The 26,272-nt window shown below is 38.4% G+C and overlaps 1 protein-coding gene across 2 annotated transcripts in view; it reads right to left on the reverse strand.

Annotated features, from left to right (window-relative positions):
• The window catches only part of LOC120334617 (uncharacterized), a 35,391-nt gene that overhangs the window by 1,109 nt on the left and 8,010 nt on the right, over window positions 1-26,272 (reverse strand). Inside the window, exons 6-24 of one of the 2 annotated variants that reach the window (XM_078115946.1) lie at window positions 26,178-26,236; window positions 25,153-25,231; window positions 23,784-23,877; window positions 22,911-22,967; window positions 21,224-21,272; window positions 20,302-20,360; window positions 19,731-19,885; window positions 18,427-18,571; window positions 17,474-17,548; window positions 16,901-17,022; window positions 16,742-16,825; window positions 15,559-15,725; window positions 14,765-14,881; window positions 12,315-12,437; window positions 11,620-11,721; window positions 8,069-8,226; window positions 5,029-7,281; window positions 4,611-4,689; window positions 2,949-3,108 (exon numbers count right to left, since the gene is read on the reverse strand). In XM_078115946.1, coding sequence (XP_077972072.1) covers window positions 2,949-3,108; window positions 4,611-4,689; window positions 5,029-7,281; window positions 8,069-8,226; window positions 11,620-11,721; window positions 12,315-12,437; window positions 14,765-14,881; window positions 15,559-15,725; window positions 16,742-16,825; window positions 16,901-17,022; window positions 17,474-17,548; window positions 18,427-18,571; window positions 19,731-19,885; window positions 20,302-20,360; window positions 21,224-21,272; window positions 22,911-22,967; window positions 23,784-23,877; window positions 25,153-25,231; window positions 26,178-26,236 — 4,137 coding nt within the window. Of the gene's footprint in view, window positions 1-2,948; window positions 3,109-4,610; window positions 4,693-5,028; window positions 7,282-8,068; window positions 8,227-11,619; window positions 11,722-12,314; window positions 12,438-14,764; window positions 14,882-15,558; window positions 15,726-16,741; window positions 16,826-16,900; window positions 17,023-17,473; window positions 17,549-18,426; window positions 18,572-19,730; window positions 19,886-20,301; window positions 20,361-21,223; window positions 21,273-22,910; window positions 22,968-23,783; window positions 23,878-25,152; window positions 25,232-26,177; window positions 26,237-26,272 lie in introns of both variants that reach the window. The other variant, XM_078115945.1, reaches the window with a different exon arrangement.

Genomic DNA, 26,272 nt, shown 5'->3' on the forward strand with positions numbered 1-26,272 from the left:
TGAGTATAAGATAATTTGAGTCATATAACAACATTTTGAGCATCTATGAATGTAATATATCATAATACACCTTTAAAAACTTGGTAAAAGTTATTTTTGTAAAATTAAATAGCTTTTCGCCAAATTTTCTGTTTTTTTAGCAACCACTGTGTATTTAACCCTTTCCATGCGATTTTTATTTTTTATTAAATAATCGTATTTGCTACGCCAATTTTATGCATTTGTACCCCCACAACTAATCGATCGACTAACGAAAAACTAATGATCCTCTGCTGCCCACTGACGGTTCGTTGGAAAGCTTATTTAAAGAGCTTGCAATTGGCGATTAAAAAAAAATTTTTTTAAAAGTGGTGGTTTGAGTCACAAACCGGATAGAAAAAAGGCATTTTTTTTCTTGGGAGTTGAAACTTCAAACCGTGATAAAAATCAGAAATATTCGCTAAATCCTTTACTGGTACCGCTTCTTGGCAGGGTTGTCCAAAACGAATCGAATATTTTGATATTCGAATGTATTCGTGGTGTTTCGTTTTACGGGAATCTTTAAACGACTTTTTACGCTGTTTCATGTAATGACGATGAAATAGAATCGGCACTTTGATTGTTTATATTTTTTGCGACAGTACGTCGCCTAGTGTTGCGACACATTTGTACGTGGACATCGCCGACATTCGTGTACGAGGCTTTTAATTTACAAATTCATTTCCATTACGTCGAAAAATTATGCGTGTAACCTTATATTTGGGTCTTAGGGTCTCCCAATCATGATATTTATTCGCAGGTCGGTTATCGATACTTTAAAGAGAAACACGGCCACCGAGATAAAGTGATTTTGTGACCCTTTCGTTTTGCTGATTCAGCAAAACACGACAGAGACAGGAAAACACAGCTGTGAAATAACCCGTGGACGTACAGTGTAGTACTTATCATCACATTCCAAAATTATTTCAATATTCGGGTTAATAGGTTGTCCAAAATGATTGTCGCTTTACAACTTAAATTTACCGCTCAATTGTTAAAAATAGTTAATTCTGTGAGTATGATTCTACCAAACTAACATGATCTGGTTCTGAACATATAAAATTATTAGCGAATTTTTTGACCCGTCTTATTGGAGGCCTATATGGAAAAACCCCTTTTTGAGTGCTAAAAATAGAAAGCGTCCTATTTGCCATGTGGACTTATTAGCCGGGAAATACTGTATTTATAGCCGACATTTTTACGATATCCAATAAATTGTCACAAGTTGGAAAAACAAGTCGATTTATTAGAAAATATTTTCTGGCAAATAAATCTGATAACGATAGTTAAAAGTATTCATCCTTTACCAGGATGATTTTTTGTTGCGCAAAATAACCCAATCCATGACTGGTACCAGCATTTAAAATGTCATGCCGTATTAATTTAATTCTGTTCAACGTAACTCATGGTTGTATCGACAATCTGTGGACATAAAATGTGTAGTAAACTGACCGATATTCTTAAATATTGATTCCTATTTTTATATTGATAAAATAATGAAAGTATTAATGCCAAATACAACGTGTATTTGTGGACATGAAATACGTGGTAAACAGCCCGATTTACCAACATTTGAGTTATGATAATAGAATTAAATTAACACGGTAAGGCATTTTAAGTAGTGGTATCGGTCATGGATTCGAATATTTTGCGCAGCACGAAATCATCCTAGTAAAAAGTCCATACTTTCAAATACAAACCAATGGGAACCATTATCCAAATTAGTTCCCAAGAGCGGGATAAAATATAAACTTGTGACAATTTTTCGTGAGTACTAAAATAAGAATCAAAACTAATTATATTCGGCACAATATCACGACAATCTGTGGACATAAATTGTGTGGCAAACTCGCGATTAATATTAATTTTTGATTCCTATTTTCGTATTTACAAAATACAACGGCGATCTGTGGACTTACAATGTGTGGTAAACTACCCGATTATAAATAGTTTTTGATTCCTATTTTCATATTTATAAAATAATAAAAGTATTATTACTCAAACATACAACGGCGATCTGCGGACCTAAAATGTGTGGTAAAGTTCCCGAATATAATTAATTTTTGAGTCGTATTTTTGTACTCACAAAAAAATTGTCACAAGCCGGAAAAATACCTCATACTTTATCCCGCTTTTCGACAAATAATTTGGATAATGGTTGGTATTTAAAAGTATGGGCGTTTTACTAGGATGATTTTGTGTTGCGCAAATATTCAAATCCATCACCGATACCACTATTGTCATATTAATTTAATTCTGTTAACATGACTCATGGTATATAAAATATATACTGCAATAATCTGCAAATATGAAATGCCTGGTAATATAGCTAGGTTGTAACTTGTAGATAGCAGTTATTCCATTGCTTATTGTATGGAAATTCCTACATACATTTAGATAAGCTTCAATTAGTGGATTTTATTTTCGAAGTATATATTCGAAATTTCATATTCGAAAAAAATAATTTCGAATGTATTCGAAATAGTGAACCATTCGGTATTGGCCATCCCTGCTTCTTGGTTTGCAAACAATAGCATAATATTGCTGTAGCAATTTCGTGATCCAACTCAAAATACTATGGCAGATAGAAGGGATAATATGTCTTCTATTACCACCCAAAAAACACCGAAATTTGCATAGATTTCAAAAACACTCCCTCGTTCCGCCACAAATAAAATTCCGTCGTAAACGAAAGCGAGATTTATCGTCGCTTATGTTAATCTCGAAGAAGACTTCTTATCAACAAACTAAAACCCGGAAAAACTAGACCAACAGTTTGCGACCGATGGCTAAATAAAACAGTGGAGTACATCAACGTTCCCGCCGCAATCTAGCGACTTTTGTCGTGGGTACGTATACGTGCCCACCGCACGGAAAGGGTTAATGGAAGTTCCACATCATACCCAGAGCCAACAACACGAACAACTTACGCGAAAAAACTTTTCAAAATAATGCAAGAGAAATAATCCACAATCCGTATAGTTATCCTGCTGCGGAACAACTACAGAACACATTCGCATGCTGTCTTTATCAAACACTTTCGTTCCAAACGATTTCGATTTTCTGGTTTTCCATTCCATGGTGAGGTACCTAGAAATTAAAAATTAAATTTTATGGGGGGGGTTTGATACTATCATTCTGGGGAATTCCCTTTTTCATTTTCAGTCGAGGCTTGGGTTTTTCCCTTAAACAAATTAACATGAAAGCCTGTTCATAGATAGTTCTTAGTGTGTCTGTAGTCGTTTGCAACTCTTCTTATTGTACTCTTTCCGATACTTCCGTAGTGTGTGTACCGGGTTAGGGTTAGGGCATAATTTTTTTCCCTTATTTTGGTTCTATTACGAGTTCGGGGACTGTCTGTGTTAGCTAAGTGAATATACCCCCTGCCCATAGGTTTCAGTCCCTTTGAACAACTTGATGTAAAATAGGCGAACAAAATTAGTTACCTCTATTATTGGTACACATACTTCTGGAGCGCCCCTTTTACTACTTGAATTATATATTGGACCTCCTGAAGTATGCGCACCAAGATGGCGCACAACCTGAACTCAGGTTGTGTACCAGATTAAGGTTCAGGTTGTGTGACGTCTTGGTGCGCATACTTCAGAAGTACCTATATATTTTTATGTATCATAATCAAGTGCGCAAACCACTGATTTCCTGATGCCTAATAGTGTGCAGCAACCAATTATTGACAGGCCAATACTTAAGAAATTATATCCTATGCTCACAATCCTGCTGAGAGTGAAATAAATTTGGTAGTCAATACCGAATTAAAAAGATTATGGTCCATACAAATTCAGGTAACTAATTTATTACATTTGTTGCTGCTTGTGGGAGCTCCTATTTGAAGTAAAAGGCAAAAATTATCTTTGAGACAAAAAAAAATACTCAGACAGGCCAAGGGTTCAATGAGACTTTGCTTAGGAACGTTCGCGCCTTTGATAAAAAAGAAAAATAGCGTCAACTGTTTATTAGTTCAAATCAGTTATGCATAATCTTCCCATATTTAGTAGTTTAGAGCTCGGGACCTTACTTCAAGCCAGGGGTTCTCAACCTGGGGTTCGTGAACCCCCAGGGGTTCACAAGAAGATTTCAAGGGGTGCTTGGGCGGCAGTCGAGTTTTTGTATGTTGCTGTTTTTTAATATCCTTCATTACTACCAGAGGAAATTGCGTGTCGATTGAAACGTAGATTTTCCATGATCCTGCGTTGTTGTGATTGTGACGCAACAATGTGAAATTCACGGCTTTGCAGGCAAACTGTGAAATCTCAAAAGTGCTGCGAGCATTGGAGAAAGTGATTATGCTTATTGAAACGTTAGGAAGACTTTTAGAATTCATTAATTAGGTGAAAGACAAGGGTAATAATATCAATACGAAGATTTAATTCAGTTACATCTGGTCAATAAATTGTTGTTTCAACAAATCGTTAGTCAATATATCACAACTTTGTTCGGTGTCTGATTACCGGGGGTTCGCGTTGATTGTTTCGTGACTCGGGGGGTGACTCGGGGGATACTTGACAGAGAAAAAGGTTGAGAACCCCTGCTTTAAGAAAACTAAGAAAGGAACATAAACAGCCGCTACTTACTCTCTTAGACTTGCTGCTATCTTCGATCTTGACGGTCCTCTCAGGGAGTCAAATACAAGGATACATGGACGTTTGTAGACTGCTGAAAAATATTTGAAACATGTTTTTATAAAACAATGCACAATAAAACAATGGCCATCATTTTGCTAGCAGTCCTAGTGTGGGAGAAGACAATGGTTCCAGATGCATGGACTTAGGCTAAAGCAAGGGCGTGCAACATTTATCGTCGGTGGGCCAATTTCAGACATCTAGGTGGACCACACAAAAAATTTAGCGAGAAGGCAAGAGAAAGCGGGTATCGCTTAGCCTTACAGTAATACAGGCACTGGGCTAACGTTCATAAAATTGTGTCTTAATATTATCTTCATTCCTCCCAGAAAAATCATTAATAGAAAAATTTACCCCAATTTCAACAAACCTGTTATACTCTCCTTATGCTGTTCTTTACCAGACGTAACTTCACTGGCAACAGAATTCCCACTATCAGAGGTAACACTGGTAGGTACATCACTCTTATTGTCTGTTTTTGCTTGAGAGCTTACATCTGTGCGTTGGGATGCATTTTCTACCACTAAATTGTGTTCTTTTGAGTCGTTAAATTTTGTTTCTGATAGAATGTTATTATTTGAATTATCAGCACCATTTTCTGGCGCCATCGAGTGTTTATTTGATACATTATCGGTCTCGTTATTTTCCTTAGAATCTACTGATTCAGATTTTTGGGTAGAGATGTTGGGTTTTGGTAAATCAGTGAGAGTACTTTCCTTTTCAGTACCAATCTCTGATGACATGGCGGAATTTGGAGATGACTCGGCAGTTTCGTTGTTCAGTCCAGCGGAACAATCTTTGTCGCACTTGACTGAGTTCATTGGACAACTGTTTTCCGTATTTTCAATTGCGGATTCATTTTTACTTGGACTTGTCTGTGGTGATTTTGTATCAGGTTTCGGGGTCAAAGGTTGGAGTTCAAAGGTTGACAATTCATGACTTGAAGTTTCAAACACTAAATGTAATGAAGGTTCATTAGCTGGAGAGTTCATAGAGTTTTGTGATGTAACAATCGATGTTTCAGATGGCTGACTTTCACAATTTGACGTTGTTCCGCTACACTGCTCATTATTTGATAATTTATGCTGCACATTTTCATACGTCAATTTTTTTGGAGAAATTTTCTTGGATTTGGGTAAAAAAGTCTCGTTATCTGACGATAAAACAATTACAGACGAGCAGTCACTAGAGAGCGACGAAGTGCTATTGATTATAATCGGTTTAACTATCATCGGGCTTTGATTGGCCACACGAGGGAGCTGAACCCTTAATTTACGATTTGGACTGATAATACATCGCTGTTCGAGCTCTTTGGATAACGTTACATTACTATGCTCAGGGGAAACATAGAGTTCAAATACTTCATCAGAACAGCTCTTAGGGGAAGCCCCCTCCCTATTTTGTGAAGCGAGGGAGCAGTCAGAGGGAGTAGGAGGTAATACATGACTAGAGTGCTCAATTTTTGGGGAAAAAACGGAAACATTCGTGGAAATGGGCGGATCGTTTGTTGAGTCACAATTACAATCAGTCATGCTCGAGTGATTTTCACTTTCAGTAATGTCAAGTTCATTTTCTGATGAACTTTTTATGCTGATGTCATTATTTATAAAAAGTGATGAATCATCATTATTTGATAATGCTGAGACTGCATTTTTTGCAGAGTTCTCAGAAATTGAGGTAACTTTTAGAATCTCAGTCGAGTTGTTATGTTTCGTAATCATATCGTCACGACTTATTTCCATCTCACTTGACTCGTCAAAATTTAGATCGTCTTGTTTAGTTTGCCCACTATGTGGTGATACAGAGTTGTTTTGATCGTTAAAACATGACTCTACTTGCTTTATTGTAGTTTGAATAATATTGTGACAACCACTAGGTGATGGTATAGAGCTTTTGTCACCAGAATTTGAACTACTTTGTATTTCATCAATATCTGATTCCACATTTTCACAAGATTTTTTCTCTATTTGAAGAGAAGATTCCATCGTTATTGTCGACAATGCATCAATTTTGTCTGTCGTGCCATTTATAAAATGATCGCTGTTCTTCAATGGCGATTTGGGCAAAATATTGCGATTGTTTGAATTCTCTGGAGAGTCCAAATGAATAGGTATCAGACGTTCTTCAGAATTTTCATCACTATCTTTTGAACCTATTTTGTCTGTCACGTTAGTTTTAGAACAATCGGGACTTTTCGACGAGGATCTGAGGCCGAAATTGTGTTCGCCAGAATTTTCCAAAGTGTCCGTATGTATGGGTACACGCCGCGGCCCAGAATTCGGTTTTATTTTTTTACGATGTTTAAAATTTGGTAAATTAATTAAAATTAACTTTTTCCGTTTATTAGTGTTGATACCAGGTTGCGAGTCAAGATTTGGTGAAATCCCGTGACTTTCAGATGACCTTGACTCTTCCGAGTTCGGTGACCTTTGATTCTCATTTGAACTTTGATCTTTTGCGTCACACTTCCTGGAAATTGACGACCCTTGAACCTCATTTGAACTTTGATCTTTTCCTTCCAACTTCCTGGAAGTTGATGACCCTTGACCCTCACTATCTCCCTCTTCTCCATAGAAAGATAAATACTGCATACTTGAAGGCAAGGAGGATGCCGGATCAGGACCTGCGAAAAAAATTAATGTCTTTATTAAATTTTTGCATGTAGCTTTGAACAATACTTTATGCGAGCCGCCCAGGATTGGTTTCTGTGTTTCTCAACCTTTTTTAGTGTCAGAGCCAAATTTCAAATCCTGAAGTTGTAGGGAGCCGCATAAAAAACAATGGAAATTAAAATATGAACAAAATTCAAGTTCCATATACCCTCGCATATAAGCCGACCCTACAAATCGTAACACGCAGAATTCGCCAACACAGCAAATGGTTGCAGAAGAGAATTAATGAAAATGATAACGATTATTGTTGTGTATTACTTTTATTAATAACATAAGAAGTGTCTCAAAATCCTGTCATAGTGTAAACAAGCAAGCGCTCATGTGTATGACAACCAATCATGGACTGTTATCACTGGTATAGTGTACCAAGCGCTGCATCGAGTGTGTGTGCACTCGTATTGTGAGAACTTAGCACATATAAACCGAATCTTTAGTGCGATCAGAGTTATGCGTGCATCAGGCGATCCCTTTTTTTAGTTTCAAACTCGTTTCACATGGAGTATACATGGTATGTATTTTACAACAAATATCGGGGTAAAAAACAATTTAACACTAAACTTGACATTGGCTTTGACTTTTATTGAAAGTCTGAAAAAGTGAGCTACAATCGTGATAGATGCATTCACCAGCAATATATATATATAACAATAGCTACCTTTATATTTTCATAATGATCTATTTCAAATACTCAAGTAACTCTGATATTGTATTCATGTATTCTTGGTTGTATTCATGTACCTTGGTTAGTCGGTTCTTCAGATTTCGCAATTTTCTGACATTTTTTTTCTTCCTTTTTAGTTTTCAGCATTTTTGGGGCCATATTTTCTGTGGTTTTACTAGACAAACAGATCATCTCACTGGCATCCATACCAGGGAAGCATATAACAGCTATATACCTGAACAAGTGAAAAGAGATGATGTAGTTTTTGGTACTCCTGAAGTATGCGTACCAAGATGGCGGACACCGGAACGTAGTATGTGTACCAGGTTTGGGTTAGGCAATAATTTCAGGCACAAATATTACGGGACCCACTTGGCTAGTCCTCGAACTCGTAGTAGAACTAAAATAAGGAAAATTGGAATAAAATTATGGCCCAATCCTGACTTGGTGAAATACTACGTTCCGGTGTCCGCCATCTTGGTACGCATACTTCAGGAATACTGAATATTTTGGATTGGCATTGGTGATTGATAGATGATCGACACTGACTTTATTTAAATGAATGCTCATTTAGATGAGATTTCAGAGATGAGTCTTTCTTACTTCTGAGTGAGTGGTGTAATTTTGCTCAGAGATGAGTCTCCTTTACTTCTGAGTGAATGCCCGTAACTTTGCTCAGATATGAGTCTCCTCTACTTCTGAGTGAATGCCCGTAACTTTGCTCAGAGATGAGTCTCCTTTACTTCTGAGTGAGTGCCCGTAACTTCGCTCAGATATGAGTCTCCTCTACTTCTGAGTGAATGCCCGTAACTTTGCTCAGAGATGAGTCTCCTTTACTTCTGAGTGAGTGCCCGTAACTTTGCTCAGATATGAGTCTCCTCTACTTCTGAGTGAATGCCCGTAACTTTGCTCAGATATGAGTCTCCTTTACTTCTGAGTGAATGCCCGTAACTTTGCTCAGAGATGAGTCTCCTTTACTTCTGAGTGAATGCCCGTAACTTTGCTCAGAGAATAGTCTCCTTTACTTCTGAGTGAATGCCCGTAACTTTGCTCAGATATGAGTCTCCTCTACTTCTGAGTGAATGCCCGTAACTTTGCTCAGAGATGAGTCTCCTTTACTTCTGAGTGAATGCCCGTAACTTTGCTCAGAGAATAGTCTCCTTTACTTCTGAGTGAATGCCCGTAACTTTGCTCAGATATGAGTCTCCTCTACTTCTGGGTGAATGCCCGTAACTTTGCTCAGAGATGAGTCACCTTTACTTCTGAGTGAGTGCCCATAACTTTGCTCAGAGATGAGTCTCCTTTACTTCTGAGTGAGTGCCCATAACTTTGCTCAAAGATGAGTCTTCTTTACTTCTGAGTGAGTGCCGTAACTTTGCTCAGATATGAGTCTCCTCTACTTCTGAGTGAGTGCCCGTAACTTTGCTCAGAGATGAGTCTCCTTTACTTCTGAGTGAGTGCCCGTAACTTTGCTCAGAGATGAGTCTCCTTTACTTCTGAGTGAGTGCCCGTAACTTTGCTCAGAGATGAGTCTCCTTTACTTCTGAGGGAGTGCCCGTAACTTTGCTCAGAGATGAGTCTCCTTTACTTCTGAGTGAGTGTCCGCAACTTTGCTCAGAGATGAGTCTCCTCTACTTCTGAGTGAGTGCTGTAACTTTGCTCAGAGATGAGTCTCCTCTACTTCTGAGTGAGTGCTGTAACTTTGCTCAGAGATGAGTCTACTTTACTTCTGAGTGAGTGTCCGCAACTTTGCTCAGATATGAGTCTCCTCTACTTCTGAGGGAGTGCCCGTAACTTTGCTCAGAGATGAGTCTCCTTTACTTCTGAGTGAGTGTCCGCAACTTTGCTCAGAGATGAGTCTCCTTTACTTCTGAGTGAGTGCTGTAACTTTGCTCAGAGATGAGTCTACTTTACTTCTGAGTGAGTGTCCGCAACTTTGCTCAGAGATGAGTCTCCTCTACTTCTGAGTGAGTGCCCGTAACTTTGCTCAGAGATGAGTCTCCTTTACTTCTGAGTGAGTGTCCGCAACTTTGCTCAGAGATGAGTCTCCTCTACTTCTGAGTGAGTGCCCGTAACTTTGCTCAGAGATGAGTCTCCTTTACTTCTGAGTGAGTGCCCGTAACTTTGCTCAGAGATGAGTCTCCTTTACTTCTGAGTGAGTGCCCGTAACTTTGCTCAGAGATGAGTCTCCTTTACTTCTGAGGGAGTGCCCGTAACTTTGCTCAGAGATGAGTCTCCTTTACTTCTGAGTGAGTGTCCGCAACTTTGCTCAGAGATGAGTCTCCTCTACTTCTGAGGGAGTGCCCGTAACTTTGCTCAGAGATGAGTCTCCTTTACTTCTGAGTGAGTGCCCGCAACTTTGCTCAGAGATGAGTCTCCTCTACTTCTGAGTGAGTGCTGTAACTTTGCTCAGAGATGAGTCTCCTCTACTTCTGAGTGAGTGCCCGTAACTTTGCTCAGAGATGAGTCTCCTTTACTTCTGAGTGAGTGCCCGTAACTTTGCTCAGAGATGAGTCTCCTTTACTTCTGAGTGAGTGCCCGTAACTTTGCTCAGAGATGAGTCTCCTTTACTTCTGAGGGAGTGCCCGTAACTTTGCTCAGAGATGAGTCTCCTTTACTTCTGAGTGAGTGTCCGCAACTTTGCTCAGAGATGAGTCTCCTCTACTTCTGAGGGAGTGCCCGTAACTTTGCTCAGAGATGAGTCTCCTTTACTTCTGAGTGAGTGCCCGCAACTTTGCTCAGAGATGAGTCTCCTCTACTTCTGAGTGAGTGCTGTAACTTTGCTCAGAGATGAGTCTACTTTACTTCTGAGTGAGTGTCCGCAACTTTGCTCAGAGATGAGTCTCCTCTACTTCTGAGTGAGTGCTGTAACTTTGCTCAGAGATGAGTCTACTTTACTTCTGAGTGAGTGTCTGTAACTTTGCTCAGATATGAGTCTCATTTACTTCTGAGTGGATGCCTGCAACTTTGCTCAGAGATGAGTCTCCTCTACTTCTGAGTGAGTGCTGTAACTTTGCTCAGAGATGAGTCTACTTTACTTCTGAGTGAGTGTCCGTAACTTTGCTCAGATATGAGTCTCCTCTACTTCTGAGTGAGTGCCCGCAACTTTGCTCAGAGATGAGTCTCCTCTACTTCTGAGTGAGTGCTGTAACTTTGCTCAGAGATGAGTCTACTTTACTTCTGAGTGAGTGTCCGCAACTTTGCTCAGAGATGAGTCTCCTCTACTTCTGAGTGAGTGCTGTAACTTTGCTCAGAGATGAGTCTACTTTACTTCTGAGTGAGTGTCTGTAACTTTGCTCAGATATGAGTCTCATTTACTTCTGAGTGGATGCCTGCAACTTTGCTCAGAGATGAGTCTCCTCTACTTCTGAGTGAGTGCTGTAACTTTGCTCAGAGATGAGTCTACTTTACTTCTGAGTGAGTGTCCGTAACTTTGCTCAGATATGAGTCTCCTCTACTTCTGAGTGAGTGCTGTAACTTTGCTCAGAGATGAGTCTACTTTACTTCTTAGTGAGTGTCCGTGACTTTGCTCAGATATGAGTCTTCTTTACTTCTGAGTGAGTGTCTATGTGATCTAGTACTGAGCAAACTCATTTTACAAAAATTAAATTACATATCATATTCTCACCAGTGTGATGCTTCATTTATTGGAATAAATAAATAATCCTTCGAAAATATGTCGACGTTTCTCGTCCACTTCTTCACTTGATTATGACGGCGTTCTGCTGGGCTGTGAGGAAGAGAATAGAGGCCATTGGGATTGGTGTTAGAATGCCCATGACTGGTTGGCGCCATGTGTTTTAACAAGTTTTAAAACTTCTATTGAAACTTGTTAGAGTTAAGATTGATAAGTACAACGCGATGCTCAAATATATAGACACTAATGCCAAAACAAATCTCTTACATTACTGGTAGCCTACCTTCAGCTTAACAAAGAAAACTTTCTTCATAAAATAAATGATAGTGCGTGTGAAAAGAAAAAAAAGAGTCAAGTTAGATTTATAACCCCAATGAGATATTAAAAAAAGAAAATCAATTTATCAATCGAAGTGATATAGATATAGTAGAATAACTTATTTTTGGCAAAACCTTCCATTTTGTATTCTGTGCGTTTTAAACGTTACTCAAGGTTTTGTCATTCTATCCAATGGGATTATTATTTTGGGGCCAAAAGTGTCATCAACGAATAGCATGGGGGGTTATGGGTTACGAGGGTCATTTGAAAATTTGAGTTTTCTACCATTTGAGCATCAATTTCAAGTAATCCCCCTCCCTCTCATTGAAAATATCTTGGCTGTACATCTGTCACGAATGTAAGCTTACCTTATGTCTTTATTTTTCAATTTATCTCGAACATTTCTCTGCATCAAACGTTCATAGAAAAAACAACTGAACATGTGAGTTCTCTCTCGATCGGAAGGAGACAGGAATTTATCATAAACATATCTGAAAATAATATATTACAAGTGCAATGAATTAGAATATGAGACCCTTGAATGTCCTTGATATAAGGCTTCATTCAACTTGAATCTAAAGTACACTTAGAATGAATCTAAAGCTGACATGGGGCCAAATCTGGCCCGTTAAGTAATTCATTCTGGCCCACCTGATGCTGTCACAGCCAAACTAAAACCAAATTTTGATGTTTCTGATCTAAAGTGAAATATAACACAAATAAAAACAAAGTCATTGAGAAAAAAAACAAATACGCATCGAATTACTGAATTACAGTAAGTGGACCGATAGTGAAACGAGTACTACTTCACATCAAGTTGTGTGAAGAGACTGAAACCTATGGAAAGGGTTATTATATTCACTTGGCTAACACAGACAATCCCTGAACTCGTAATAGAACCAAAATAAGGAAAATCGGAACAAAATTATGCCCTATGCTCTATCCCTAACCCTATACTACAGGAGTACCCAAAATACAAATTGGAATACTAGAGCTGCGTGCAGCTTTAACAGGCTTCCCGCGTAAAAAAACTGAAGACGCGTTTTGCTCACTGGAGCGTGAAAGCCTGGTCAGTCATGCATAAAATTTGCAAATTATGATGGGGGACTTATTATCTGCATGTGATGTAAATTTCAAGTCTCTAAGTAGTGTCGTTCTCGAGAAGAAGATGAAAGTGTAAAATCCTATATTGCTCACTGGAGCGTATCGCCGAGGTCACTCATGCGTATCCTTGACATGTCGTATCCGGAACATGTCCATTAATCATTGTTATGAATTTCAACCCAATAGCATGTATCAATTTTGAGAAATCGCAAAAAAACTGAAAACGCGTTTTGCTCACTAGAGCGTGAAAGCGTGGTCAGTCATGCATAAAATTTGCAATTTATGATGGGGGACTTATTATCTGCATGTGATTTAAATTTCAAGTCTCTAAGTAGTGTCTTTCTCGAGAAGAAGATGAAAATGTAAAATCCTACATTGCTCACTGGAGCGTATCGCCGAGGTCACTCATGCGTATCCTTAACATATCGTATCCGGAACATGTCCATTAATCATTGTTATGAATTTCAACCCAATAGCATGTATCAATTTTGAGAAATCGCAAAAAAACTGAAAACGCGTTTTGCTCACTGGAGCGTGAAAGCGTGGTCAGTCATGCATAAAATTTGCATTTTATTGCTAGCTGAGAACTTCTGCACATTTGAGGTGAATTTCAAGTTTGTAGGACCAATTTGAAAAAAAAATAATAAAAATAAATAATAATAATAATAATAATAATAATAATAAACTAGAGCTGCGTGCAGCTTTAACAGGCTTCCCGCGTAAAAAAAGCTGAAGACGCGTCTTGCTCACTGGAGCGTGAAAGCGTGGTCAGTCATGCATAAAATTTGCAGTTTATGATGGGGGACTTATTATCTGCATGTGATGTAAATTTCAAGTCTCTAAGTAGTGTCGTTCTCGAGGAGAAGATGAAAAAGTAAAATCCCATATTGCTCACTGGAGCGTATCGCCGAGGTCACTCATGCGTATCCTTGACATATCGTATCCGGAACATGTCCATTAATCATTGTTATGAATTTCAACCCAATAGCATGTATCAATTTTGAGAAATCGCAAAAAAACTGAAAACGCGTTTTGCTCACTGGAGCGTGAAAGCGTGGTCAGTCATGCATAAAATTTGCAATTTATGATGGGGGACTTATTATCTGCATGTGATGTAAATTTCAAGTCTCTAAGTAGTGTCGTTCTCGAGAAGAAGATGAAAATGTGAAATCCTATATTGCTCACTGGAGCGTATCGCCGAAGTCACTCATGCGTATCCTTGACATATCGCATCCGGAACATGTCCATCAATCATTGTTATGAATTTCAACACAATAGCATGTATCAATTTTAAGAAATCGCAAAAAAACTGAAACCGCGTTTTGCTCACTTGAGCGTGAAAGCGTGGTCAGTCATGCATAAAATTTGCATTTTATTGTTAGTTGAGAACTTCTGCACATTTGAGGTGAATTTCAAGTTTGTAGGACCAATTTGAAAAAAAAATAATAAAAATAAATAATAATAATAAATAATAATAATAATAAATAATAATAATAATAAAACACAGGAATACAATAGGTTCCCTGCTGACAAGCAGCGGGAAGCCTAATAATAATAATAAAACACAGGAATACAATAGGTTCCCTGCTGACAAGCAGCGGGAAGCCTAATTACTGAATAAATATTTTCTGGTGCTGCCATGTTAACATGCACAACACAAGTTACATTGATGATAAGTGCAGCCACTGACTTCAAATAGTACTCTCATACTTACTTCAAATAAAATTCTATTATGACATCATTCAGGAATTCCCCCTCGTTCAAACAAAACTGATCAGCATTGCTGACTGAGATCCCTCCTTTGGTTGGAGGGGGAGGATAAACAAATAATCTGCGATAAGACAAAAGAGAAATGCTTAAATATAGAAATACGAGATAGCGATCAGAAACTTATTGATCTTCCGCATGTTCAGTTAGGGGATCCCCCAAAACAGAAACCGCAGGTTCTATTCTTTTGCTCTGACTCAATAGCGACACCGTGTGTCCCATCACTAATTAATTAACTCGCTAATTATACGACATAATTCATCGAAAAACACTGGGCTTCTAGTCTGAGATATGATGATTACCGAACAAGATAGATAAGTAATGAGGGTTACGGAATATGTAATTACCAAGTTGGACGATAACAGCTAGCAGGTCCAATGAAAATTTTTTTTTTTTATATTTCAAAGGGGGGTGGGGAGTCGACCCCAACCTGGCTACGCTCCTGAGTGGCTGGCATGAAATTTGATCCAGGTAATCTTAACATGTCATGTCAACATTGAGAAAAGCAACTGGACCAATGAAATCAGATTTGGTCAGCTACAAAAATCAAACTCTGTAGATACAAAGTCAATGAAGAGTGAAACAATAAAATGAAGTGAACAGGCAGTGTTGCCTATAATTACCAAAACGAAATAATACAATATCAACAAATCATCATACGTGACAGTGGGGGCTCAGAGCCTTGTTCAGAGTGGAAGTATGGAACCCCCCCCCCGTCATGAAAAAAATTCAAAATCTTACTCTATCCTTGGCCCAGTGAACATAAACTTCAGATCATCTTCTGGCGACTCATCGTTTTTCTCATAGATCACAGGTATTGTTCGTTTCCTAGTCTGCATTTGGGTGGTGGTTGTTGGAGTCAATGCAGTGGTTGATGTAGCCTGCTGAGTGGTGGTAGGAGTGGGAGTCTAGAATATATAAGTATTTTTAGGATTTACTTGATCAAAATAAGAATTTAAAAAGGCATATACTATCATAAGTTTTCAAGAGTCTACAGCAGGGGTGCACAACCTTTTTGCTATTGGCGGGCACATTGCATTTATTTGAACTCAATACAGCCTCCAGGGGGTTGATAAGCACGCCGAAGGCGCGCGGAATTTTTTTGCTTTTATGACGTCATAACCGTGTATTTGACCCGTGCGAGGTGCAGTCTGCCCTATTATGAAGTATGTAGGACTACTTGAAAGTATAATATGCGTTTCGGTGGACCTATTCTTGAGCAGATATATTGCAGCAAGTTGCATAATGATTCCACTATTTTAATAAAATGTCAAATATGCTAATAAATTTATTCTATAAAAGTTTGCACAACATAGCCGCCAAATCCTATATTTTTAACTTTTTTTGTTTTTGTTTTTTGTTGATAGGATTTTGTATGTGGACGGCCGCATTATTTTTTCACGATGACCGCAGATTGCGCACCGTTGGTCTTGAGGGACTAAAAGCAAAAAGCATTCCAGTCCACGTAAAATTGCTATATATGATACAGGAAAATGCTTTTTTTTTACATTTCGAAAGGAGAGGTTCCGACCCTCAAATTTCCCCCCCCCCTGGCTATGCCCCTGCAAGGGAATACTCTCTCTCAATTCGCCGCATAGGGAAACGTCAGTAGTTGCAGTCTTCACCCAGTCTTGAATGTCTTGGGGGAAATTTACAACGAAGGGGGTGCGCAACCAATTTTAGGGGTCGCAATGAGTACACCAATTTCACACAAAGTACTAAATCTATTGTACTTTTTTTGAATTATTGATTCGAAACAAAATTATTAAAACTAGTGCAAAACATGAATCTCGCATTTTGAGAGAATACATAGGATCAGAGAAGCGGCATGATTGCATGACAATGTCGACTTAACAGGGGTCACGAAAAATTTTAATAAAATGGAAGAGGTTGCGAGCTTAAAGTTTGGGAATCCTTGTCTTACCTTACTCACTGAAGTCTCCATACTTGCAGCCGCTCTGCTTTGTCTCAATTCTGATTCAGCGAAAGTTATATGTCGGAAGAATGACTGAAAAAAAAAATACAATTTCACGGGACTTTATCGCTTTGTGAGACACTGTAATGAGGATTGAAAAATACTTACCGAAGGTTTCTTCATTTTTTTACGAACTAATTCCACTTTCCTTAATAAAGTTTCAACATTACATTGAGTACTTGAACAAAGAAAAGTAGCGCTGATATAAAAGATAAACAATCTCTCGTCATCTGAAAAATATGAAAAGATTGATGAAACTTAGTCAGGGATATATCCAAGAGAATTACAAGTCGTAACTATGTAAGTTATTCTTTGTAAAAATAAATAGCTGTATGACAAATTTTCTGTTTTCATCGCTGGGTCTCTTTTGAATGAACTGAAAAATACTTTGTTGTTCGTTTGCCTCCATTTTACTATCAAACCTCGCTAAATTACAAGCCTACTGTCAAATTACGGAACGTGCGAACTTCTCAATCAGGTACCATATCACCGTGTTTCCCCGAAAATGAGACATAGCCTGAATTTTAAAAATGATTTTAATATAAGCCATACCCTTAATAAAATAAGACCTAGTCAATAATGCGATTTTTTTTTTGACCTAGTCGATAGCAAGAAATCTCTCCTAAACGTTTTAAATGATTGATAATCTATGTTTCGCACTTGTAATATCAAAATACTCACCTTTCCCATCTGGGTCATAATACGGAAATTTCCCTTTAACCATATTCAAAGTTGCTCTCAGTGTGGGCAAGCAACCTATAATAGATGAAATAAGTTTTGAGAGATGTGTATGCCATTAGAAAGTGTATAATGAGGACTAAAAAAAAAGTTCACAAATAATATTAAAGTGATAGCCTTGTGGCAGACACTTCAATTCTTAACAAACAATTGAAGAATTCGGTGCTCCCGAAGTATGCGAACCAAGATGGCGGACATCGGAACGTAACATGGGTAACAGGTTAGGCGATAATTTTTTTCCAATTTTCCTTATTTTAGTCCTATTATCAGTTCGAAGACTAGCCAAGAGCCTCCCGTAGTATTTATACCTAAAATTATGGCCTAACCCTAACCTAGTAGACATATTACATTCCGATGTCCGCCATCTTGGTTCGCATACTTCGGGAGCCCCAAGAATTCTTGTATGCACAAAATTTGGTTTCCCGGGAATTTAGAATCAAAACTTCCATCAAGCTGCGATCGGAATAAAAAAATTTGTTAATTTTCGTGGCCCAGCGTTTAAGTCAGATTTGTGTAATTTTCCATGAATTCACAGTCAGTAATCAGTAATTTATTTCTTCTCTATGCTGAAAATATGAACTACACATACACAAATAAAAGGAAATATGAAAAAATCGCATTCCAGGGTAAAAGTAGACGGCGAAACCAATACTGGTTATCAAGCAATTGCACCCTTGGGGAAGTCTAACAGAACGCCAAACTAAATATGTAATTTAATAAATAAAATGTAAAATGCAATAGGTACGTCAATGCAAACTGGGACATACCAAGCAGTCGCCGTTTCAACAATAACAAGTTGACTCCAAGCACCACAGTCTATGTAACCATTGTAATTATAGTGTGAGACAATCTCACAATGTTGTCATGGCGACCTAATTCATCGACCCAATACGTACCTTGTGTGAGCACCAGGAATATACAAGGTTCTCTGCTATCTGTGCAAATGTCACAACTGATAATCCACTTCCAATTTATTGTCAGGATAACATTGCTTTGTAAAGCTTGGCTGAATGCTGTCATGCTTAACGACTCATGTGAAATCTGTGAATAAAACAAAAGAGAAGACCAAAGTGTTAACTGCATTTCTGGCAACTTATATTTCCCAATTGGCTGACTAAGCATTAGCTAGACCAGGGGTGCGCAACAGGTGACCCACCGCCCATAACCCAGCCTAAACAAGTCATTTAGTGTGGCCTTTTTCAACACTCTATAATTTTCGCAATCAAGCATAAAATCTGAATCCGACATTTTGTGTTTAAAACGCGCTCACATGGGTAAAAATACATATTTTTTTGCTCTTGTCGCTGTGTTTTAAATCTTTAGCAGCTTTGCTTGGTGTCTTTATCACTACAAGGCTAAGCAATACTCTCATTCTCTTGCCGTTCCAGCTAAATTTTTTGTCTGGCCTTAAGTTGGTTATATGGCCCAGCTACCAACAAAAAATGTTGCACACCCCTGAGACTAATAAAACTTGTATTATGTGGAATGGAATTCTGCTTATTTGTTAAACTCCAAACCTCTCACTAAAGCATCCACAACAAGGATGAGTACCGTTACCGTATTTGCTCGTTTTGTAGCCCGGGCCCATATTTTTTTAACCAAACTCACTAACCGAGCCCTTATTTGAACCGGCCCTTATTCAAACACGAACGCTTGTTTATTTTAAAGTAAAATTATACACAAAAATTACGGTTTCTTTGAAGACAAATATTTGACGACATTAATCCTTTTTTCATGTCAATTTATTCACGTCAAACGCACGTTGAAACGACACACTTGGAAGTCGCGACGCCCAGTTTGAGAACCATGATGTTACGTAATCAATGCTATCTGTTATGTAATTGGATGCCTAAGGCGTGAGTGTTATCTACCAGCGCTTAAAATTCAACAGCGTTGTGACAAAAGCGCTTCTTATTTCCCATTGTTCTCTACCACTGAAAAATCAGCTTTTACATCGGGCGGGTATTCAAGCACCGGCCCTTATTTATTTTTATGTTCTGTTCACATGGGCGGCTATTCAAACGGGCCCTTAATCAAGATCGGGCGGTGCAACGAGCATATACGGTATTCTTAAATACGGGCAGAAGGCTTGTTACGAGGGGGCAACGAATCATATACGGTCACTCGTATCAATCAGTCGTAATTTTGAGACTAATTTTATTTCCGAGTGACCTTGATTTAAAAAAACTCAAGAACTAACCCTCAGTACAGTCTTAGGAACCAGCTTCATCTGTCCGAGTCTAACTGAGTCTACGGAAAGATTTAGTGTTAATTTCGACAAGGCTTCATCTGATTTCAAGATTGGTGACGGTTGTTGGGACGGTGAGGTTAAAGGCGTAGAAGTTTCTGGCTTTTCTAAAGTGAGAAAAATATATTATTTAGTTAACAAGAAAATTATTGATTTTTGGCTAATCCCATATTTAAAGAAATTTGTGATGTAAATAGGAGTGTTGGGGGGGGCTCCAGTTGAATTCAAAAAACTATTTATCAAAGACTCATCTCCGGAGGCGCATGCGACTCTTTGTTCTCAGAGCTCTGGCTCCCGTGAATCAAATCAGTTACCGCAGTTTGTTAGAAGCAGTGGGGATTCAATGAAGGGGGGGGGTGATGAAAAGAGCCAAATACTCTTGACTAATTAAATTGGGACAATTAACTATTTCCATTCCCGAACTTGAAGGACAACCGGACAATGAGAAATGATTTGTCACATGTTGGAGTCGTCTTATCAACTTTCCTCTCCTCCACAATAAGTATGAAACATCTAATATTACCTATAGTATCATCCTGACGAATTTTCTTGGGCGGCATTTCTCCGTTTTCGGTGATAGAACTGTGAATTACAAAAATGGATATGAGCAGTGGTGGGATTCAATTATTTGTCAGCCGGTTCCATCACAAAAGTCATAATTTTACCCCGGTTCTATTACAAAAAATGCTAATAATGTAATGCTAACCGGTTCGCTGATCTCATAAAATTCTGTGAGAAGATTCTATAGAACTGGTGCGAACTGGCTGAATCCCATCACTGGATATGAGCATAAGGAATATTAATATGAAAACAAGAATAAAACAAATCGCTTGGCGAATTGAATAAACTCAATTTAAATATCAGATCACTACATCATACAAGAATGTATTATGGAGTGTAAGTGGTGACTCCTCTACGACCATGGGCCGGGGACACAGCCCATCGAATTGGGGCCTCGGCCCATCAAGTTGTGCAAAGGGACTATTCACTTGGCTAACACGAGACAGTCCCCGAACTCATAATAGAACTATAATGTGAAAAATTTGAACAAAATTTTGTCCTAACCCCAACCTGGTACACATACTACAGGAGTATCCCTTTCTGTAGCTTGGTATTTTGCTTTATCTTGATATAAATGGTTATTGTGAGAAAAAAATTTGGTGGCATACCGCGATTTTTTTTTTTGATTGGAATATTGACAATTTTGTAAAAATTAAAAATTTTGGTAAGATAATCGTATTTTTCCTGGTGGGGCCGCGACCCATAGCTTGATGGGCCACGGCCCATGTGGCCCTATTAGATGGGCCACACGGCCCATAGAGGAGTCACCACCCCTTAGGTATTATTTATGCCTTACAATGAGAAGTTTTTAGGCGCTGTACTAAATTTAAATACTTCAAGGAGGTCAAAGGTGAGGTCAGAGGTCACATAAAAAAGAAATCTACCTTTCTTTGCTTGTTGCCGGTGAAGATTGATTTTGAGAAGTTGATTCAACTGAAAATGTACAAGTTATCATTAATTTAAGCTTTGAAGCATTTTTAAAGTATTTTTACTCTAAATCAATGGATCTCAGACTTTTGAAGCCCCTTTTTAGAATTTGCCAAATCTTGCACCAAACCTCAATTATAATTATAGATAACAATAAGCTACAAACGAGAATATCGGTCAGAGACTGAAGACTTATCGATCGAAGGTTAGGCGATCCCCAAAACAGCGCTTATACTCCATAGTGACACCGTGTGTCCCATCACTAATTAATTAATAACTTGCTAATTATACGACATAATTCATCGAAAATCAATAGGCTTCTGATCCGAGCTATGATGAATGCAAATTCGGAGCAGATTCCTCCTCGCTTTCGTGAGATATCGCGTGCATCTAACAGACAGACAAACAGACAAATACCTATCAACATACTTACCGATCTTAAGATCGATAAGTAATAACAGATAGTAAGGCGAAAATTTTTTTCTTTTTTTCCGTATGACGAATATATTCGTACTACCATCCTTGGTCATAATAGTTATTTTCGGACTATTTTACGTTTATGTTCATGTTTTGTGAAGTATTCCGCACTAACTAAATCATTTTAGGCATCCAACTATGATACGTGCTTAATCTGTCAACATATTTTTTTTTGTAAATTTTTTATTTTACTACTAAGTGAATTTTATTTGTGTAGGTATTTCAAAGCTTAGAGATACACGAAAGTATTTGTCATTACTTCAAAGATAAGTCATTTGAACGAGCAGGAAACAATTTCGCGCACATAATAAACAAACAAAGATTCCAGACAACTATCGTGAACATGCTCTCACATATCATTGATTATTTCGCGTTTCGCTTCGCTTGCGAAGCTGAGTCTGGTTTTTCTGCAAAGGTGACGTAACGCTCTTTCAGAAGAGCGCTTGGAATTTCGTTTCTTTGTAACACGTGTTCATCGAAGTGATAAGAATGTGAAACGTTCTCTCAAAATTTTTTGAAATTTCTCTCTTCTTACCGGCGGAGGGTCGAACAGTTTGCGCCTACGTTATTTGGGCACGTTTTAGTAGGAAGACGCGAAAATAAGCTTTTTAAAGAGATATTGGGGGTGTTCCTTGTACGTTTGGTTAACTGGTCATTACATATTATAAAATGGTACAAAAAGTCGATTGTAACCAGCGGAAAAAAAGGGTTAAATATCCAAAACAAGGCAGGCAAGATCAAATCTAACAAATGTTTTTAATCAGCTTCATGCCCCCTAAAAATTTTCTTCCGCCACCCCCCCCCCCACGAGGGGGGCGGGTCCAACCGTTTGAGAACAACTGCTCCAAATAAAGCTGTGAATGAAAGCTGATTATTTTTCATGCTGCATTCTTACGTCATTCTTTCCTACCAAGCGAACTCTGTAAAATCTCCACTAGTGTGGAAACTTGAAGCAAGCACTGATATGAGAGAAGGTTCGTCAGTCAGTAGTTTATTTTATCATATGTCGAAAGTACACATTGTACAAACATGATTGAAAAATGCATTTCAGTATGGAGTGATGATGGTAATCGAGTAGCGTCATCTATGAGGAAGTTTAACATTAAATACTAACAAAACCAGAGGCTGTCTTCCAAATTTATTTCACACTCGAATCATTGAGCTTACCATTTGTGGGCGGGGCAGGGGCGTCGTCTTCACTGTCGCTTGATATTGTGATGCAAACTAAAAAAAGAACATTAAAATTAAGAAGCGTTTGATTGTCAATCATATAACATAAATATTAAACAACAATTCAGGATGTAGAACTTCATAAATTTTTTTGTTGAGAATATCACAAGGAAATGAGTGCTGTTTTAGCTGGTATCTAATAAGTTTGAAACAGTCCGCCCAGAGTATTTAAAAAGAAGTTTAGGAGTCAAATATATACATTTCACTTTTCCTCAAAACAGCTTTTTCAGGTTTTACCCTTTTGGGTTATGGTCTGGGTAAATCATTTCAAATAGTAAAGTATCATAGAAGTCCATGTTGAATGGTTTAAAATTACTTAAACCACACAATCTGATTCTTGCAAATTTTATTGCTGTCAGCGCATTCAATTCAACTAATCTAAAAGTAGAGAAAGGCACAAGTCTAATGGTTTAACCCAGCGGTTCAGAGCTTGGGGTAAATGGGCCACCGAGGGGGCCGCAGAGCAGTTGAAGGGGGGTACAATGCGAGGCGCAAAACTGATTTTACAGTCCCTCCCCACAAAAACTCTAGTTTCATTGCTTGATAAGGTTATTTCACAAGGTGTTCGTTCCCACTTTCGTTTGGGATAGTCGAATTTGGAATCTACCAATCAAAATACCACTGGAATGATAAACAGGGGGCACTGAGTGATAAAGGCCCCCGAAAGAGGGCCACACGCCATGAAAGCAAAGCACCACTGTATGCAGCTTTTTGGTTGCCGATAAATCATCCAGAGATCACATCCTTTACTTCTGAGTGAGCACGCGTAACCTTCCTTAGAGCAAAAACTTCCTTAAAAAGTCAACTCACCATTCTCAGCTTTCTTAGGCTTAGTTGCCAGATTCAATCTCTTTCTTGTAGTTGGTTTCGGCACTGCTACAGCAGGGAATGATTTCTTTACATCCTGATAGAATTTTAAAATTTATAAATAGTTAAAAATAGACCGGATTTCTGTATGGGTTTAGTGGTGAAAGCCGACCAATAATCGCTGGACAATATATTTCATAAAGTGTTCTGAAGTATTCATTTGGAAGCTCCATAAAAGTAGTCAGTTTTCAGCCTTTCATCAATAAATTAGAGCCTCATTTTGAGCAAATTGTTGAGACCGAAACCATTTATTGACGAGAATAACTTGAAATTTGGATGGTCCAGATCAATGTTCCCTCTGATTTTTTTAAGTATGTGTGCAAAATCCAATGAAGAAAATTTGGCGTTCTAACCGGGTAATAAGTGGGCCAACAACAAACTTTCTCAATCTGCCAACCGAGCACATTTTTACATTACATCGAAATACGTCTGTGCGCAGTAAATCTATGCGTGTGCGCAGCCTCTGAAAGCTGTGTGCGCGCGCACACACATACACTTTAGAGGGAACACTGGTCCAAATGGTGAACCAGGGCGATAGCCAGGAATTATCAAAATGGGGGGATCCTGAAATTTCAAAGTGCGAAGTTAGACTGTGACAACTAGCGTGTCCGAAAAACGTGGGTTATTCCAAAGGTATTGAGGGTCTGAAAAACTTTTCAAGCTATGAAAAATTGATATGTATTACACAGAATTTTTTTTTTCTAGATTTGAAAAAGGGAGGGGGGGAAGGCGACCTTCAACCCACCTTCCCCCTAGACCAGGGTGGTCCAAACCCGGGCCCGTGGGCCACATGTGGCCCGCCGCTTTATTATCTATGGCCCGCGTCACATTCGGAGAGTGATCAAAAAAACGCATTTTGTTTTCGTAATAAAATTAATCAGAATAATCTTTTGACATATTGTTACATCACTAATGTCACTGAATTGACTAGTGTTATGGCTAGCTGAGGCAACTAGCGAAGTTGAATGATGTGCTTCTCAGTCTAAATTATTATCTGGCTTTCCATCTTTTTGGTCGGGAATATATATGCTAACAATATAGGCATCATAGAAAACTAAAAATCGAATGCGGATTCTATTAGCTTGGGATGGCTATGTGTTTGCACAATAAAAGTGTTTGTTTTGTATTGCACTGTTTACCTATTCTTGGCACTATTGTGGCCTGCGAACAATGCAAAAATAATTTTGTGGCCCGCGGAGCCGACAACCTTGGACCACCCTGCCCTAGACAATGCCCCTGCTCTGAACAGCCCATCTCTAGCTAATAACCCACTAAAGCTCATATATATTGATTAATTAATCACACTACTTACTTCACAAGTTGCTTTCAAGAAACGTGAAAAATCAGATTCTGCAGAGGTGCCACCATTATAAAAACTGGATGACGGAATTCTAAAAAAAATAAAAATAATAAATAACAGAGCTCAAATTATTAAACTTTTTTCGCCATAATAAAGTCGAATGAATTTTTTTTTTCAATGTGTCGAGAATTACAGGAGTTAAAAGTTTGAAAATCTCATTCCTATGAACATCCTAGACATGGCCAAACTTCGGCCAGTAGGCCTAATCCAGCCCGTTGAGTAATTCAGTTTAGCAGCCTGATGCCGCCACAACCAAAATAAACCAAATTTAGATGTTTTAGCTGAAAAATAGCTATAAATAAAGGAATTTGTTGAGATTACGGTTAAATTTATTTTTGGCACGAGGCTTATTGTTCTCCACTTTTGCTTTTGCAACACTGTAAATATTGTTCATGAAATGTATCTTTTTTTATGTCACGCTCACATGGCCCGCCAGTCTAAGCGGGCCCAATATTTGGCCCTTGGTAAAAAAAACTTGCCCACCCCTGTCCTAGACATTTCCCTCAAAAATTTTCACACTGAGGAGGAATATGCCCGCAAAATTGCAATTACCCCACCTGGTGATGGGAATAATAGACACGGAATTCAGTCCGGAGTGTTAAATATTAATATTTGCAACTAGACTAGTCAATAGAATTTCTGAACCTGGCAATAAAGAGTGGAAAAGAGCATTTCAATTCATAGCAATGATTTCTTATTCGGTGCTCCCGAAGTATGCGAACCAAGATGGCGGACATCGGAACGTAACATGGGTAACAGGTTAGGGTTAAGCTATAATTTTTTTCCAATTTTCCTTATTTTAGTCCTATTATCAGTTCGAAGACTAGCCAAGAGCCTCCCGTAGTATTTATACCTAAAATTATGGCCTAACCCTAACCTAGTACACATATTACATTCCGATGTCCGCCATCTTGGTTCGCATACTTCAGGAGCCCCTCTTATTCTATAGTCAACCTTAATGTTTGGCTTCAACTTACCCAGCGCTTTCTCTATGATTCTTCTCTGCGTTGAGTCGTACTCTGGGAAATTGCTGGTTCTTAAAGGAATATTCACTAATTACCGTACATTGGTC

Source organism: Styela clava, chromosome 9 (genome assembly GCF_964204865.1).
Source record: "Styela clava chromosome 9, kaStyClav1.hap1.2, whole genome shotgun sequence".
Classification (NCBI taxonomy): domain Eukaryota; kingdom Metazoa; phylum Chordata; class Ascidiacea; order Stolidobranchia; family Styelidae; genus Styela; species Styela clava.